Source organism: Scaptodrosophila lebanonensis, unplaced genomic scaffold (assembly GCF_003285725.1).
Source record: "Scaptodrosophila lebanonensis strain 11010-0011.00,11010-0021.00 unplaced genomic scaffold, SlebRS2 tig00001415-arrow-pilon, whole genome shotgun sequence".
Taxonomy (NCBI): Eukaryota; Metazoa; Arthropoda; class Insecta; order Diptera; family Drosophilidae; genus Scaptodrosophila; species Scaptodrosophila lebanonensis.
In genome coordinates this window covers 6,588,478-6,608,041 of record NW_022060742.1, presented here as the reverse complement: position 1 = coordinate 6,608,041, position 19,564 = coordinate 6,588,478, and the positions used below count along the sequence as shown (strand labels likewise).

Sequence of the window (19,564 nt, the reverse complement as noted above, 5' to 3'; positions counted from 1 at the left end):
CAAAACTAATTTCATTGTCACTGATATTCTTAAAGCTACATTCATTAAAAATATTCGACGAAAGAGTAAAGACAAATAATTTTAAACAGTTTGTTCAAAAGTTAAATCTAAACTATCACACACATTTAATAATCATTTTTTTGAGTGTAGCTAATACGAAGAGAGCTTAAAGAGGGAGCGAGATGAGAGGAAGTCGACGAATTGAAATTCAACGTGCGTTTCTAGAGTTCGCGCACCGAAAGCCGTTGCCCTTGTGTTCTTGCATTTGAGGAAGGGTTTCTCATATTTTTTTATTCCTCATTCCTTTTCATCAGTCTCGTTGCTCGAGCATTGCAGCAGCCACCTTCTTGTGGCATGTGGCATGTGACGGCGACAGCAGCTGCTGCTGCCTCTGTTGCTGCAACAAAAGCGTCCACTAACAAGAAACAGCAAGTGGAACGCATGCTTACTATTTGGGCGCCTTTTCTCTCATCTCGTCTCATCTCGCCTCATCTCCTCTCATGGTCTTCTTTTATTTTTCAAAGTCCGCACAAAAGCTCGGCGGGCAAATCGCGCAGTGGGCCAATAGCACAGCGTACAATGCCAAATAGAACTGAGCAGGCAGAGTAAAAGCATGAAATGAAGAAACACTTTTAAGTGCTACCAGATGGGTTGCTAATGCTGCTGTTCTTTCTTGTTGTTGCTGCTTTTATTGTTGTGGTTGTTGCTGTCTGGTGGTTGGTTTTGGTCGGTGGTTGGCAGCCTATATGGGCGAAACTTGCTAACTGTTTTGTTATGTTCCACTGCGCTGACTTCGGGTCGTTAGTTTTGCTTGCGACTCGCACACGAGAACGGGCACATGCCAACAACAATAATAATAACAACAACAACAATGGTAGCTTCAATAGAATGTGGAGCACTCTGCCAACAACTGCCCAACGGGCAAAGCATGGAGGCTGCTTTTCTAAATGTGACTCGGCGAAAGGGTGTGGGGGTCTGCACCAGCAAGCGCCCGCTATTTAAGCATAAAAAGCAAGTAACTACAACAACAACAATTACAATAAGATGTGTATTTTTTTTAAGCCGCGGAAAAATTGCTTCAACATTTGTTTTAACGAGCGGCAGACACAGCCACACAAGCTCACACACTCCTCACACAAACGCACCTACAGTAACGACAACTAAAATATTGACATCTTCCTTGAAGGCCTCACATCTGTTCCCAATTGAAGTTTTAAGGCATACTAGAGAAAGTTAACTAAGATACGCAAATTTATTCGATTTACTTGAACATTTTAGAGCACTCCTTTGATTGAATGGCCTAATGCCACTCTACTAAAAATACATCTTAAATCTCGTATAGTTAGGCACATTTTTTTATCGACATTCCGTCATTAATTTCAGAGCAATCGGATGTATAGACGTCGCACAGAAAGTAATACTGTGTTTCTGCTAATAGTACAAAAATTTTGTTTAAAACTTTTTGCAAAACGTATCAACGTTTTCAGAAGACTAGGGATAAATATAATTATTTATCTCGTGGCAGAATCGACGAGTAGAATACGCGATTCAAGAATTTCCGGGAGGACTTGAATGACGATGGACAAGAAGTACCAAAGATGCAGTCCAGAATGAGCCAAAATCTTCAGTGATATTATTGCAAATGAAGTTAAAATTTCCAAACCAACGATGCATTGCAATTGGGTGTGTTCTTTCTTTTTTAGGCCTGACTTTTGGACAAAAAATTTCATTTTAATTATCAATCATTCCCAAAATTCGCCTGGCTCCGTATAGCTGTTACTTTTTCGGAAAATTTTTTTTCCCCATCAAGAGAAAGAGCTATAAGGAGGTCGAGGCCATTTAAAAAGCTGGTAACTAATCTATATTAGTGAACATTTATTTCGCCATGAATATTAAAAATTATTTGATTTAATTGAATTATTTCTTTTTTATGAAAAACCAGTTTATTTATTTTAGTATTTCATTTCAAATCAAGCAATGGTGTTACGAAGACTATCAAGATTTTGAAGCAGGAAAAGTGCTAAGAATGGAACCGCTGAGAGGTCATCTAAGCACCTCACGAACTGCGAAAGAAATTTTGACACGCTTTGGATTCTATAAAGAGATTCTGACAAATCATCTTATGTTGAAATTGAAGATTCAGTCTGTAGGGTAGCTCTATTACGTTTTTCCCAGTATTGTTTTTTTATGCATTACTATAATGGCATGTGTCCAGTTTTATTGCCCTCTGCTGTGTTTAAAAAGGAGCACACACAAGCACACAATTGCGACGATTAAATTAGCAAATGCGTTATGGAGGGCGCAGCGGGGGCCCAGTGTCTGATATGGACATACAACGTACAGATACATACCTACTGCATATACATATAGATATGTATATATATAGAAGCATATTGCACATATGGAACGCGTGCAACTTGCAACGTCAGCAGTAGGCTGAGTGGCAGTCGGAGCCGGAGCTGCATATTAAATATGATGGAGGCAGAAATAAAAAGCGAAAAAAAGTATGGAAACTGAAAACGCTAAAGCACAAGTGTGTGGCATCGTGGCAAGGCAAAGACAACAACAAATAGTAGGCTTCAACAACAACTGCAACAAACAGTAGGCTGTGTGTTGCAGGTTCATTGAACCTTTACAGTTCAGTAGTTTACCGATTTTTTTTTTCTCCCTGGCACTGTGTGTCAACGCCAAACGCCCCACAACCGCCAACCAGGGCGACAGATGCGCAGCAACAACAGCAACTGGAGGTGGGAAAGTCGGGGGGTGGTGATGGTGGTGGTTGCATGGCGCTTTGGGGCACTGTCGGTTCGGCTTTTTTCTTTTAATCTTTTTTTGGGAAAGCAAAAATATAACAATGCGTCGACATACATAGTTGGCAAAAAATGAAATGAAAGGAAAGCGCTGAGAAAAGCGCAGAGCAGAGCAGAGCAAATTGGGGAAATGGGGGGAAGAGCGGCGGACAGGTTTCGGGCAGCAGAAAACAACAACTAATACGATTTGCAGCAAGACAATGAAACAAAAACGACTGTAAGAGGAGGCGCGGCAAACCAAACAACAAACTATATGTACTAATATTCTTTTATTTCTACATATTTACTACATACTAGAGATGGACTAAACATCGATGTCAATATCGATGTGTCACAAATATCAATGGTTTACTTTTCAACAGTGATTCTGTTGAATGTGAAAGGACATTTCTCAGACCAAATGCAAATGAAGGAAACTGTGAAAGGCAGATTCTTTGATAAATTAATATTATGTATTACAAATTTTATTTTGAAGTTGATCTAAGACATAAACACATGCAAACGATATCTAGGACAACTTATTTCTGACCGCAGATGCTCCTTAAATCTAAATATAATGAATACGATGTTGTTCCTTCAAAATATATTCTCTTTAGAAATTAAATATAACAATTTGTTTTTTTTATCACTTTGCAATTATTTATTCAAAACTTCGGATTTTGGCAAACACCGATATTCTCCCAGCTCTACTACTCGTACACACATACATACATGCGTACAGATGTGTGTATGTTTGCACACAAGTTTGCTCGCATGTATGTTGAATATGTTTTGTTGCTTTAATTTTTGTGTTAGTTTATGATTTGTTGGCGCCAAGCGAGCCCAGTCGCCCTCCAAAGCCAATCAAATCCAATTAAGAACAAAAAAGCAAAGCGACAAAGCCTACAAACATACAACAACAGCAAGATGATGAAGAAGAAGCAGAACTCTCATTTCATTTTAAGCACGTTTTTACATACAACTTATGCCCATATGTATGTACAGTGGGACTTCGAAGAATATCAATAATTCCAGATTCACAATCATGTTTAGAACCACAGTTAAATAACTTTTCCTTTCAGTTAATACTTGTAGGCAATAATCGGATCATTTAATCTTTTTTAAAAATAAAAAAAAAAAACAATATTAAGGCAATTGTTAAAGACAGCTTGGAAGGGAAATGTGAAGCACAAATAAAACATGTTCTTTCAGAAACATCAGCAATAACTAATCAGCAACAATAATAATTACTTCGATGGTTTAAAACTGCTTTTCATTATTATTTTAGTATTATTTACCCTTTATAATCATAAATTATATGAGCATTTGAAAAATTTAAAATAATACAAGACTGGAAAATTCCTCAAATAATGTTTAGCTTGGTATTTATTATCACGCAATTAAATCTTCTACAAGAATTTTCTGAGTGCTAACTGAGAACGAATGCGTCAAATTCTCGAAGCGAACTCAGTCACTTTTTTAATAAGGAACAAGAAAGGAATGCTAAAGTCGAGCAGGCTCAACTCTTAAATACCCTGTACCACCCTACAAAAAAGTAGTGGGGGGGTATATCGGAATAAAAAAACAAACTTGACCTGCTTAGGTCTTGGGGGAACCTGGATACCAAGTTTGGTAATTCTAGCTCTTGTACCTTCTGAGATCCTTGCGCTCATACAGACGGACAGACGGACGGACAGACGGACATGGCTATATCGACTCGGCTTGTCACCCTGATCAAGAATATATATACTTTGTGGGGTCTGCCACGCTTCCTTCTGCCTGTTACATACATTCGCACAAAACTAGTATACCCTTTCACCCTTTGGGTACAGGGTATAAAAACAAATGGTAGTCGAGATGAAGCTATGAAATAGGCAGAAACGACATTAATTATATTCAAATAAATATAACCAGATAAGGATTGATCTTTATGTTCTGCAAGGAACTAGGAAATAGGAGCAGACTATTGGCCAATGGGCTACGGTTAGTCAAGAATGAAAGATTGGTACTTGGTTGACTTAATACGATCCGAATTGCTTGTATAATGACGACACCAGACTCTGTTTATAAATAAAGTGTAAAAAGATGACAATTTGAAAAAACTCAAATAAATGGCTGCACTTTAATGAACTGAAAACTGAATGTTTAGCCCTAGGTGGGTTTTATTCCATCCAAAGATGATGCCTATTCTAAGTTGATTTTCCTTAATTTGCAGATCCAGAATTCGAATATGTTGTGTCCGGGGAGCAAGCAATATTAAGATTGAATATAGATATACGAACTTGAAGAACCTGCCACTTTCCACAAGCTTCGTCTACAGATTACATACATTGGAATATTTCTGAGATGGTTTCGTTTTCGAGGCCCGACTATAGTGGTAACGACTTCAGTGCTTGCCCCAACACGTCAAACTTTTGTACATAACAGCAGCAGCAGAAGCGGCAAACAGAAGCGAACGGTAAAGTGAAGAGCAGCAGAACAACAAACACAACAGCAGCAAAAACTGCCACAAACAGCAGCCGCAACAACAACAATGACTGTTCAGACTAACAGCTCTCTGACCAACAGCTGTCGCTTGCTCCGCACAGTGGGTAATAAATAAGGAACAATGGCAGCAAATTAAAAAATAATAAAAATTGACAACAGCAAAAATCCACAGTATTATGGCTTATTAATTTTACGAGCCCATTTGTATTTATCGGCTTCACATAAATAAAGTCATAATTTCAATCAGTAATTCACAATAAACTCCCAAGAATTGCTACACTGTCTCTGGAAGCAAAAGGCGTAAATGTTAAAAATATTTAATTTCTCTATAAACAATACAAGCACATGTGCCGCGATGATTCCCTTATATCCAGAATTATATCGAAACGAACAAAAGAAAATATTAAAATTTGTTTAGACTTTTAGTATCCCATAAAATTTACAAGGCCAGCCGAATATACAAAAATTCTCAAAAGCCTACAAAGCTTTATCCCATAAATATAAAATAATCATATAGGTCAAGTTCAAAGTATTTTTGTCAGCTATTAAAGCTATATAGGATTGCTAACGACCTTTGGTACCACACGCTCTTGGCACTTAATCTGTCCTGCATATCTGTTCATATAACTCTAGTCTACGTTTTATATTCAAAACTACTGTCAACATAAACTTATCTTAATGTTAGGCTGCCCGAGAGTGGAAAACCATTAATTACATCTAAATAAAATGAAAACGTCTAACAACTTGACGAATCTCTACAAATTTTGACATTTGTGTGCAATTTTAGGGAGACTTTTCGATTAGTTTTTTTTTTTTTTTTTTTTGATTTTGAGTATGAAAGAACAGACTTTGTTTCTTTAATTGTGCTAAGTGTTTGTGAGATGTTTTACGAACAGTCTTTCTTAGTTAATAAGACAGATAAGATTAGATTAGATCGAAATTGAAAGATTTAATTTATTTACTCGTAACTCTTCGAAAAAGTATGTGGATCCCATATGCTAACCGTAGATAAAAAATATTGTCGAGAAATGTGTTATGGTAACAGATACATATTGAAGACGTTGATCTTTTTTATAGTATATGGTTGGAGTTACTTTTTTTAACTATTATTATTATTAATCCAATGTGATTTAGAAAAAGCTTCAGGCAATTTTTTGTTAAAGCTTAATTTCGAAACAATTTCAAAAACATTTTTAAGAGAACCATTCAAAATTTCTTATTGGTACATATTTTTGATCCTATTGCTGATTCCTTTCTCATACTCATAATAAAAGTATTACAAGTTTGAACCAATTTCGACTATAGAAATGTGATACTACATATTGGTTGAATGAAGTTCCTGAAACCCTAACAGTTTGCTTGCACTAGCAATATCTAATTGCAATATGACCAAAAGTTCATAAATAACATTTAACTAACCACCTATATTTCAAGTTGCCATTACTCTGAAAGCAATGTGCAAGACTGCATTGTGGGAACTGTCATCTAATGCCAGACCATGCGATTCTAGACTGAAATGTTGGAATGTTGTTGTTGCTTTTACTTTTGTCATGGCTAATGGCAGCGGAACTTGCAACTGGCTGGGCGTTTGGGAGGGAACGGGGAGCTTGAGGCTGGCATGTGCATTGGACAGCACCTCCACACAATGGCACCAGACAGGACGAAAGCAAATCCAATGGACGTAAATCCAATGGATGCCGGAAAAAGCTCAACTTTGAAAAACTTTTGTGGGTGTTGTCGAAGTGCGTATAAACTAGGGGGAGGGGGATAGGGCAAGGGCTGCGCCCAAACAGAATTCTAAATGTTGGTATGTATTTACATTTCTTTTTTTTTTTTGCGCAAAACGGCGCTATAACAACAACAACAATAGGCCAGAAAATGTTCTAAGCCGGGCAATAAAAGCAAAGTGCGTTTTGCAAAACCAAATTTGGGGGTTGTTGTGCGGCGGCAGCGTTAGCGCCCCCTTTTTTTGGGGGTGTGTGTGTGTGTGTGTGCACGCTCTTTGGCGGCACGTACCGACCATGAAGACGGTGCCGGCGCCTGCATTGGAATGAAGAGAGCATAACAACAACCACAACAACAACATTGTAGTAAAGCAATATTGAGAACTTTAGTAGACAGCATCCACACTAGCGAGGGTGCAAGAATTTCTCTATGTATATACATATGTAAGTGTGTGTGTGTGTATACATTTCAATTACGCGTACGTCTAGACAGCGTGTAAGTAGATAAAAATATTTTCCACAGCAACAACAAATACAACAAGATGCACTGCAAGCCAAGGCAGGAAAGATGGTAAAAAAAAAAATATATATATATGTATATATATATACACATATATTATGCTGCCACAGAAAATGCACAAGCACACCATTTCGTTTAGTGCCCTACACTAAAGAGTGCTCTTAATTTAGTGAGAAGATTGACACGAAATAAGCTTCTTCTGTTAAGTGCCTAACTCGATTTATTTAAAATGCTTATTAAAAATAAATATACATATATACTTGTATATAGTTTTTTGCGTTGGAGATGCTGCTAATATATTATATTATATATTATAATTTACTATAAAATTCACAGGCAATACTCATTAAGGATGTTTGGCGATAAGATAGATTTTGTTTGAAACATATTACCATCCAATTCCGAATATTGCCCCAAATATACCACCAAAACAAATTCTAGGGCAAGGATAGGGCCGAATTCGAAAACAAAGCCAAAAATATGAAAATTGATCGATTTTTACAATTTAACATTTCTATCATATTTCGCAGTCAATTCGAAAAACAATTTCAAACATAACTAACTAGAATATCAAAATACAACAAAGAGTCTTGTAGAATTAAAAATTATCGCTTTCCACTGCAACTAGCTTTATAAGAGTAAGCAAATGTCGGCTATCAACAGACATTTCTATTGTCTTTTTTTAATGTTATTATTTTTGATAAGAAAACCGCATAGGAGTGTAGACAACCGAGAGGTACTGCGCATAGTTTGATGTTATTGTGTTCCTCTATGGTCGATTTATTACGCCATCCGCCATTAGCGCTTGTTTACGCGACTTGTTCGAACGGATAAGATAAGAAAATACCCGTCGTACGTACACCCAGCCCTGACCAAAACAATTATCATGACAAGAAATTCCGACACTTCATCGCGCTGATTGCACTTGGAGACATACGGTAATAGAATGGAAAAAAAAAACATCTGCACAACAATGAAAAATTATGCAAATAATAACAACGAATAAATCTATAGATTATTGTTTATTTAACACTGAAAAGTCGTTCAAATGCTTTCGTTTTTGATTTCAATTTCCTCGAAATTTTGTATTCACACTTTTAAAATGTTTTGCACATTTGATTGTATCTTTTGATTATATTATTGAATATTTCACTTTATGTTGTTATTGTTATCGATTTCACTTTCTTTATTCCTTCGATTTTTATGTTATTTTTAATGATTGCGACGATGCGCAGCAACAACGAAAACAACAACAAAGCACAATGGAAACGGCCGGAAAAAATGCACATGTCTAAAAAAAAATATAAATATATCTATGTGTGTACGTACACAAACATACATTGTATAGACGTATACTTTTGTTTTTATTTATGTATGTATGCATACGAAAATAGTCAAAAAAGAAAATTTGAAATGCTCACACACACAAAGGCAAAACTTTTGTTACTGCGCACCTGTATGTGTGTGTGTGTCTGTCTGTGAACCGGCGGCCAGGTGTGTACACAAAATAAATAGAAAAAGTAATAGAAATGAATATGTTTTCATGCAACTAAACAAATTGTTGCATTTTTTGTTGTTGTTGTTGTGGTTTAAATAAATGCATGTAAGAAAAAATAAAAACACGCAGACTGCGACGCCGCCGCGCTGTCGAGAATGCGTCGTCAGCCGCTGCGCTGCCGGCGTCGATGTCAGCGCACGATCACAGCAGAAGTTGTAAAACCGGATTTTCTTTTTGGGCGCTGCGCGTTTGTTGTTGTTGTTGCTGTTGCCTTTGCACTTTGTTTTAGATATGTTTTAGTGGCATGTTTTGTTAATTTGAAATGAAAAACCAATTTATTGAACACAACAGTGTGAAATTTTTTTTCAAATCGTCGTCAAAGCCACATTCTTGGGACGCTGCTGCCTCCGCTGCCAGCGGCGGCTTCCCTTTTATTTCTTTTTGTTTGGTTTGTTTCTCACTCACTTACACTTGTTAGACGCCGTGGTTATTAATATTTTTATATATATAGCAAGTATGTTGATTGTTTGCTGATTTTATTAATAATTTATTTATACAAAAATATACACATACACGCAAAGTGCACAAAGCGCGCGGCGTACAACAAAACTATAAAACGTAAACGAACGAGACGAGGTACAAAACGCAATCGACGCTTACTTCATTAATTCGCTGCTCTCCGACAACATCCACACGCGACGAGCGGCGATTGCAAACTAAAAAAAATTAACACCAACAAAAGTTGGACGAAGTGCGTGCGTGTATATGTGTGGAAGCTGTGGAACGTAAATTTGGTATTAGTGTATGCGCTCTTCAAATGTAATGTATGAGTACATTGTATTAAAACTTGTATTTATTATTTTGTTGGGCGTTTATTTGCAATGATTTTAATTTAGCTTTTTGTTAAAAAAATATATACAATTTTAGTTACAATTCAACGCGCGACGCTCACCGTTGCGCGATATGGCAACTCTGCTCACTTTGCGACGCTCGCTCAGAAAGAGCGATGTGTGCGTTAGTATAAATGTGTGTGTGTGAAAGAGAAATGAGCGAGAGAGAAATTCATGAATACGAGCGGCAAAAATGTAAATAAACATAATAACAAAGTTACGGTAATTAGAATAAGGAATGTAACAATGCCCTCAACTCTGGTTGCAAAAATAGCAATACAAATTTAACATTCAATAAATTTATGTTTATACATATATAAAAAGTATAAAAATAGCTCGATTTTTAGCTATTATTATTATACTTGATACAAATTGTGTTTGTGTTAAAATGTTTTTTTTTTTTTTTAATTCTATTATGTTAACAGTTTTATCTTTTTCTAGCAAATTTGTTTATTTATTTTAAATTTTCTTAAAAGTTTTTCATGTTAGATTTTCAAATTTCCTGAAAGGTATTTTAAAATTGTATTATAAACTTTTTAAACATTAATAAAGCTGAATTTCTAGTAAATTTATATAATTTGATTTTATTTTATTTATTATAATGTATTTTATATGTAGCCGAATTACTTTTTTTTATCAAGATACATTACACATTTTTAAAAATGCCATTTATTGTATTTTTATTAATTTTTCTTCGTTTGTGCATGGACATTAATTTTTTTGTCTACATCCTATTTGTAGATTTTATTTTGTAAAATTAATTGCTGTACTGATTAATTGTTCCTTTTTCTGGTATTTTCTTTTAATTTTGATTTTGTTTTAACACTTTATTTATTTATTTTTATTCGAGGAAACGTTAGTTCATTTTGTATGCATTTGGTGCTACTAGACAAGTAGTTTTCAAAAAGTAAATTTCAATCATAAAGTTTTTTGCACAAAAAATTGTGTTCAGTATAAAATTCATCTAATTATTATAAATACTCATTGTTTGTGAATTTCGGCAAATTTGTGTGCAAATTATTTTCAAATTATATGCACTTTTTCATTCATTTGTTACTGCTTTTTCGAAACTAACTAAACTAATCAATGGAATGACGTTATCCAACAGATATAAGTAGCACGGGGGGCCTGATGTGCTAGTGAGTTGGCTGTTGTTGTGTCTACATAGCTAAATAATTGAAAATAGCCACACAATTCTCATTTCAATGGGAAACAAATAAAATGCAGTGGTTTTTGTACAAGCCGCACTCATTTAAAACCATTTACATTCCACTTAACATCCAAAACCACAACAAAGCCAAAACACACACACAATGAACCTCTCAGTATTTCAAATTAATATTTAGTTTTACACACGCGCGGGCACGCCCCATCCCTCCCCTTCCCCCCACGAGCCACTTTTCAGCAGACAGTTAAAACGTCGGTCAGTCAAAGCAAACTATATATCTATACATATAGTAGATATATAGCCACCCACCCTGCGATATGCACGATTTCAAACGCAAATGAAGTAATCAAAATTGATCTCTTTGTTCCTGCTGCTGTTGTTATTGTTGTTTTTATTATTGTTGTTGCAGTCCAAGCACTTCAAAAGTAATCTGCTCGTCCACCTGATTTCCTTGTGTTTTATTTTACACAAACAAAATAAGCAAAAAGTAACGGCATCGGCATCGGCACGACTACAACAAAATAAACAAAATTCTTTTTGGCCAGCACTCGGCAAAGTATTTCAACTAAAATTCCATAAGTGGCTATTTTTAGGCCCTAAACACACACACACAACACACACACATATATATGCACGCACGTACAAGTGCATTTATTTTTGTTTTCATTCCACACACACACACACTCCAGTCAGCCAGCCCATATAGTATATATAACAGGAAACGGAAGCATGTCTGGGTGGGGGGAGGCGTCGGCGCAGGAACTGGTTGGTCCAAAAATGCCGGCAAATTTAAAGCGCAGACGCAGACCAGTGCTGTCCATTTAGCCATTTTTATCGCCAGTTCTGGCCAGTTTTTCGATTTCTAATTGAAGCTAGGGGAATTAAAGGCATTTTTTGAAAAACTTAAGTATTGCACTTTATTTTTCTTAAACCAATTTAGAATAATGTATTTATTTAATGTGTTCTATAAAAAAGGGCTAGACTGGACTGGCAATACCGCTGTACACTTAATGTACACCTACTGCATAGAAAGGCACTAAAATTCCTCATTACTCAAACAAAAATTATTAAACCGTGTTAAATCAAAACCGTGTAAATAAAGACCTGTCTGGCACGGTCTACCTACTCTGGTAAACATTATGAGTTTTAAGTGCATCGAATGATAATTAGGAACTTCCCAAGACTCCAAGTAGCGTGAGAATGGGAACACCAGATCGTGTAGTATTAATCGATATTTCTGTTCGGTGATATAGGAATCTTAGGATCGCACCCATTCATCGAGAGATGAATTTCGTACTCAAGATAGCATTTATAGTAAAGTCTTTTTGTTTGTTGTGTTCCTTAAATTCTTAACTTTCTCAGAGATTTTAAATCCAGAAATAAACCACAATAAATTAATCAACAAAATACAAATAAAAAAGAAATTTTACTATACATTAATAAAACGCATTTTTTTTTTAATAATATAACAGCATTTCAAACACAACTTTTATTTTGCTCCACATAAGCGGACATCTCCAATAACTGGGGAAAAAATAATGCAATGTTGGTTGTGGATCTTTATGAATTTTCAGATGATGTAGATATAGAGATTTTAAGTAATCCACATTTCTATGACATTTTTAAGAAGAAGAAAGCAACCAACCAGATTATACATCGTATAGCAGCTTTAACTTTAAATATAGTTTTATATTAGCCACTCGTTCAGCTATTATTATTATTATTATGCCTATTCAATATATAGCTGACATAACGAAAAACTAACTAACTAAAATTGCTTAAATTGAAACTAAAACGTTTCTAAGCTTTATTATAATTGCAGTATTTACTTTTTTATTCAATTATTTATTAACTAGTTAACTTAATAATTGAACATTCGAATTCAAGTATTTATCAATAAAGTTAACTTTATTTGCATTTGTTTTACTCTTAATTTTTCATCATAAAATATTTAATAATTTTGAAATATTTTTGAGATATTCTGAAAAATTAAATATTGAATACTATTTTGCAATAGACTTATTAATCCTGCTTATTTTTAGCTTTTTCTTAGACAGCTCTTTAGCTATTATTTGTAATCGAAAGTTGGCAACACTGCCACGCTGACGAAGTGAACGAACGGCTAGCGAAAAGTTTTAGCAGCACTGCCTACGGTTTGAGAGCTGTGATAAGTCATTTCTATCGCATGCGAGCAACTTTGTAAGTGGCTGCACAGTGGATGTCAAACTAAACCGAATATGCTCACAAAGTGTCAGTCCATAATTGGGTTCTTTACGTTTACATTTTGAAATACAAATGTTTACTTAACAGTGGTTTGTATTACATTCGCTTCAATAGAAAATGGAGGGGGGAAATTAGAACGCTGAATAAGTGGAAGGGAGTGTTTTGTTTTGATTTAATGTCATGTCCAGAATAACCTAGTCTGCTGTTCAAAAATATTTCTATACATATGTTCGCGGATCTGCAACGCCTGCTTCTGAGTAGAATAATATACCCTTTGGATACAGGGAACAAATATCAGTGGCAGAAAAATTTGTTTATTTAGAAACATATATGTATATATATACACACAAATGGATGTATTGGCGCTACACTAGTATGAGAATCGACTTAATTTTACAGTAAATACTTGAGTGATCTGTTTCTTTAATACAAAATTAAAATATTCGTTGAATAATTTGAAAATAATTACGTCTATGTTAGGAAATACAGTCATATTTTTTAGTTCCTAAATAAAATTGTTCATTCTACTCGCATTTCCAGTACAATCATAATATTTTTAATGACTGAAAAGAAAATCCATATAAAAAATTAATTGTTTTTGAATACCATTTTTTTAGCACAATTATTTTTGCATATTTAGATATTTGATTTGTATAAAATGAAAGGGTCCTCTTGCAGAGATCCGGACAATTCCTCACTAAAATAGGAGTATATCAAATGTTCGTTGATGGGTTTTAAGACCGTGTTGCTTAATGGTTTAATCCAGTAAGAAAAATGAGGGGAACTAAGTAAAAGAATTTAGCTAAAATGCATTTAAAATGTTATTATTTCTTGTTCATTTCCAGGAAATCGGAACTCGATTAAATTTTCATGTGCTTTCCAGCACGTTCAACTAGAAAGGAGTTACGCGGAAAGAGGTGCCTAATGGCAGTGAGTCTCATACCACAACTTCCTAATGTATACGCGCATACAGAAAGGAGGAGGTTCCTTCTCATATTTCAAACAAATGTTCGCCTTACATGCTGGAATACTCTTCATTATCATGTGTAAGCTATGCTCTTGTTACGAATATCCTGCCCATTTACTAATTGGATAAAATAGTTGTGTTTGTACAGAAATAGCATTGTTTGCAGTAAAACAAAAGCCCATTGAAATTTGCAGTTAATCATTAAATCCAATTTCTGCTCTAATTAATTTTATATCATTGATGCAAATTTCAGATTCCGGGCATGCCAGCATGTTTATTGCTTTTATTGTTAAGCTAATATTTAAATAAAATTAGACAAAGTGACAAACAATTGACAAAATAAGGAGAGTGTTGATGCCAAGTAGCCTCTCGGCATAAGGATGCATTTTAAGTGGCTTCTTCCCTGGCGCTACCGCTACCCACTGGCCTAATCAGAATCAACAAAAGCAAGCAAACTAGATTCCGAGAGACAAAGAACGCTTTAGGTGCGGGAGGTGGGGGAGCAGGAAGCTGGGACTAGGGATGTAAGTCAAAGGGAAAACATCGATGTTGATGTCCATCGATGTCTGTTTACAAAAAATTGATGGATGGTCCATACATCGCAGGAAGAAAATCAACAGAGATGTTTTAAATAAAAAATGCTTATACACATATCAAAAGAGACTGTCATAGTATTTTACTCAATGTTGTTAGCCAATAAATTAAAATTAAATTTAAATTTTAAATTAAAATTGACTTTTAATGAACTTGTATGGTTAACTTAAAAAAATGATTATATACAATTTTAAAAACAAATCAATCCCACGCTTCACATTAAATTGTATTTTAAGCATATTAAATGTGAGATTAAATGCGAATAAAAATAAATATCAAATGCATAACAATTCAAATTATAAACAGAATACAGATTTTAATGAACATATACCTTTTTCGGTAAGCCACACAAAGAAATGTGACCGCCCAACAAGACATGTGTTCCATGTTTGGACAAACATCGATGGATCGACGATGTATCGCAAGAAAACAAACATCTGATAACATCGATGCATCATGTTAAAAATATCGTCGATGCTCGATACATCGATGTTTTATTTTTTACATCCCTAACTGGGACCTGCAGAATTACCGGAATATCTGAAGTGGCGCTGCAATCATGTCAATGCCAGTGCTGTCAACTTAATTTCAATTGTATTTAAAATGCAAAGCTCGCACAGACACACACAATATACTTACGTATACCCGTAGTACTATATAGTATCTGGCAATAGAACGGAACACGGAAAATGGCAAGATGCTTTAATTTTACAACTTGACAAATTGAATGTTTGTTGAGTGGCAGGCAGGCGCTGGAGCAGGGAAGGCAGAACGAAGCTGGGGGCGGCCGACAACAATGGGGCAGGCCATGTTGCGAATGCATAAATGAGTTGAAGGTAGTACGATGCGGAAAGTGAGGGCTGGGGACTGGGGGCAGGCGCTGTTGCAACAAAAGGCGGCAAGCTGCAGAATTCTTTGTGTCCGGCAGGAGCTCCATGGTAACGAACAAACTGAAATATGTAGCCATCTATCGCACAATAGAAATGGAACTGGGATAGTTCTTGGAAATGGAGGGGGGGACGCTATGGGGAGTAGTGGGGCTGCCAACTGAAGCTGATAAGCAACATGCAACCAAAATGCACTTAATTGAAGCACTTGGGGCAGTATATAAAGCACGGTAATATATTTTAGTTTTTGCCAGCGATAACACCAGACAACGCATTTTTCATCACAGCATGAATAATTTGTTTACTTGCAGATTTGTAGCAACAAACTTTGTTGCCAGAGAGTAACAAATTATCACAAAACTAGCGCGAGATGCGAAAATTTATGTAGCACTCGCATCAAATATGAATATTTTACTGCTGTTATTTTTATCGGGGCTATTAAAACCATTTCGTACTTTTGGTTTATTTTTTTATTTATTTTTTTTATTTATTTATTTATTTTAATAGTTATGTATAAATTTTTACCAAATCTAAACAGAGTAGATATGTTATCAATAGTAAGTAGGAAGCTTTAGTCCTTGATTCACGAGAAGTTATCAAAAATTTATGCGTTACCCAATTTTGTATTAAAAGTTAAAAAGACTGCTTAACACAATTGCCATTATTATGGTGAAAAAAAAATATGCAGTGCCCCCAAATATTGTTAATCAATACAAATATTGTATGGAAGAAATATATGTTGGATACAAAAATGTAGCTACAAAATATATTTAAACGTTTCCGCAAATTAGTATTAGCATGTTAAAGCATTATAAATCCAATCTTACGTGGATTAAATATAGAATTGTAATTATAAATCCTTAAGATGTGAAATGCAATCGACATGGTATCGTAATTTGGTATCAGTTAGGAAGATTTATAAATCAACATCGCATCGAAAATCATCAAAACTACTTCACAGAAATCGAGAAGGAGCAGAAAAGTTATAGGCTAACAAAATTTCAAGAATGTATTAGTTTCTTAAGTATCGAATTTATATCGCCAATTCATTTATTATACACAATATATCGAATTTTCGAGTATTTAAATTTATTTTAAATCTAAATTGTATCGAAAATCAACAGAGCATTGAAAATGCATCGAGTAACGAAATGGATTTCAATTTATAAAAGTTAATAAATTAATTATATTCTAATATAGTTCGATTCTTTGTCTGGCACAATATCGAATTTTATTTTAAAGGAAAACACTTTCTGTAACCATGTAATATTTTCATTAGACTAGCAATAGTCTATAGTTCCACGAGTAGAAAAAAGTTCAGAGTAGTAGGTTGAATACATTCTTTTCAGTTTGCTGTCTGGTGTAATTTACGAAACAAATTAACATTGCCAAAGGTCAATTGCTTTGGTTACTGATTACTTCCGATTTTAGAACAGCACGAGTAGACTGGAATGCAAGGCAAGGCCACTTATTAGTCTGGGCAAGGTGTTAAGCAGTGTGGTAAGAAAAAACACACAAAATAATGCATAACGCATGCCCTTAATTAAGATGCCGGTCACGTGGCAGCCATAAAGACTGCCAAAGCAAAATTAAAACGGGCTACCGTTCAGAAATACGTGCCATGGTCAACAAAGGTTGATTTGAAGCTTTTTAGCCAAATGCCCGGGAGGTACTACTTCATTATTATTTGTCTTCTGCTAGTATAAAAGCAACGACTGCTGCACTTGCAAATCATACAACTTTGTTCTGTCACAAAAGTCACAAGCAACCAAAAAACAAACAACCAACTCAGCCAAGATGTTCAAGTTTGTAAGTATCCAATCAGCATCGATAATAAAGGAGCTAATCATCAACTAGGAATCAATGGGAAGGAATCAATCGGTTTTCAATTTCCTTGCTTGGACGATACACTTCAAAAACAAAAAACAAAACAAACAAAGAAACAGCAGTTTAAAAATCTAATTCAAAAAACCGCTCTAATAATCTTTCAATAATTAAATGCTCAATAGCAAGTAAAGTGTTTAAGAAGATGAAATCAAATGGTATCGATACTTCAAGCACAGACAATTGTTAAGTAGATGACAATAAGAGGTAGCTTCGAACATCAATAGTAAAGAAAGTTGATAAGTAAATCATATCGAATGGTATCGAATCTTAAAACACAAATGGTAGAGTTTTGATAAGTAGATGACATCAAAATGTATCGAAAGTTTGAATACAATTAGTGCAGAAAATTATTAAGAAGATGACATTTAAAGGGAGTTTTGAACATGAATAGTAAGGATAGTTGATAAATAAATCAAATCGAATGGTATCGAGTCTTTAAACACAATTAGTAAAGAATGTGGTTAAGTAGATGACAAAAAGTTAGCTTCGAACATGAATAGTAAAGAAAGTTGATGAGTAAATCACATCGCATGGCATCGAATATTTGAATAGTAATGAAAGTTGTTGAGTAAATGGGAACAAAAGTTTCTGAAACTTCGAGCATTAAAATCAACAAGTAAAGCCTGTTAACGACTCGAAGATTATAATTTTTTAATGTTAAACTGTTGCTGTTAAGCCCCATAAATACTTGGCTATTTAGTGTTGTTCACAATCGGATAATCGTTAATGAGCTTCGTATTCAACGGCAAGCTATTTGGACTTTTTTTCAAATGCATATTTAAGTCTTCTTCGTCTTTGTGAGTGTAATTCTTTACAACCATCCTTTTCTGTTCTTTTCAGTTCGCTCTCTGCCTGTTCGCCATTGTTGCCTTGGCCGCTGCTAAGCCGCAATTCCTGACCAGCTACACTGCTGCTCCGGTGCTTGCTGCCTCGCCCTATGCCGCCTACACCAGTGGCGTCTACGCTGCCTCTCCTTATGCCGCTTACAGCACCTATGCTGCTCCTTATGCTGCTGCCTATAGCGCCTACCCCTACAGCTCGCTGTACCTGAGACGTTAAGAGGTAATTGTGGCAGGCTCTCGGCATTGCTGGGACACAACTGTGCCACTCGTTGACGACTCTAATTGACAAAATGAAAGCCAAAGCCAAATAAAAACGAAAATGAAAACAACCAGAGAAACAGTCTAACTATTTGATGTCCATTTGCTTTATCCGTCGAACTTTTAGCGTGCAATCAATGCGTTTGTGTTTGTGTGGCAAATGCTTTTTGAGCTCTTAATTGAATTGCTGCAACAGTTTTGTTGACTTTTCCCATTCGAAAAACAAAATCATGGCAAGCAGCTGAAATATGGTCACACAAAAATGTATGGTCTACAAAAAAATTTGTAGTACGGGTATAGTATCATTTCTCTATGCTGAATTGATGGCTCTTAAATTTTATTTAAAGTTTCCAAACAATTGCAATAAGCAACTTTAACATGAAATGAACAATTTAAGTACATAATGGCATCGAGTAATGAGTACTAAAAACTATGTTTAGTATCAAATGGGCATCGATTAGTAGGATATCGTTATTGAAATCTGTATTTTTTAAGCATTTCTCAACAAATCCTTCAACACAGTTGTATATTCTATACCCAGAAAATATAATGAAAGTACTGTGATGCAGCATCCACCGAGAAAATATTTTAATGAATGTGATAAGGGATTTTAAATCGGTAGATGGCTATGCGCGTAAACATTTGCGCACGAACTAATAACTTTTTTTTTAACTTTGTTGAAGGTTGCCAATTCTAGTAGATTTTGTCATACTATATACACAAAAGAACACTATATTATTTATATTTTTAAATTAATTCTATTGTAACTATTTTTCGTAACTTGGATATTTTGGATAAATTTTGATAGAAACGTATTTATTTTGTAGAAG

General features: G+C 35.0%; 2 protein-coding genes across 6 annotated transcripts in view; one reads left to right on the top strand and one right to left on the bottom strand.

Annotated features, from left to right (window-relative positions):
- LOC115632971 (phosphatase and actin regulator 2) overlaps positions 1-19,564 on the bottom strand; it is a 188,274-nt gene that overhangs the window by 127,651 nt on the left and 41,059 nt on the right. For 2 of the 5 annotated variants that reach the window (XM_030530272.1, XM_030530273.1), the window contains exon 1: positions 9,488-9,680. The exons of 2 other annotated variants lie outside the window; for them this stretch is intronic. The gene's annotated coding sequence lies outside the window, so the exon portion shown is untranslated. Of the gene's footprint in view, positions 1-9,487; positions 9,682-19,564 lie in introns of those variants that run through there. One more of the 5 variants, XM_030530274.1, reaches the window with a different exon arrangement.
- On the top strand, positions 17,545-18,693 carry LOC115632974. The gene is made up of 2 exons (XM_030530284.1): positions 17,545-17,556; positions 18,475-18,693. The coding sequence occupies exons 1-2, from the start codon at positions 17,545-17,547 to the stop codon at positions 18,691-18,693; spliced, it is 231 nt and encodes a 76-aa protein (XP_030386144.1).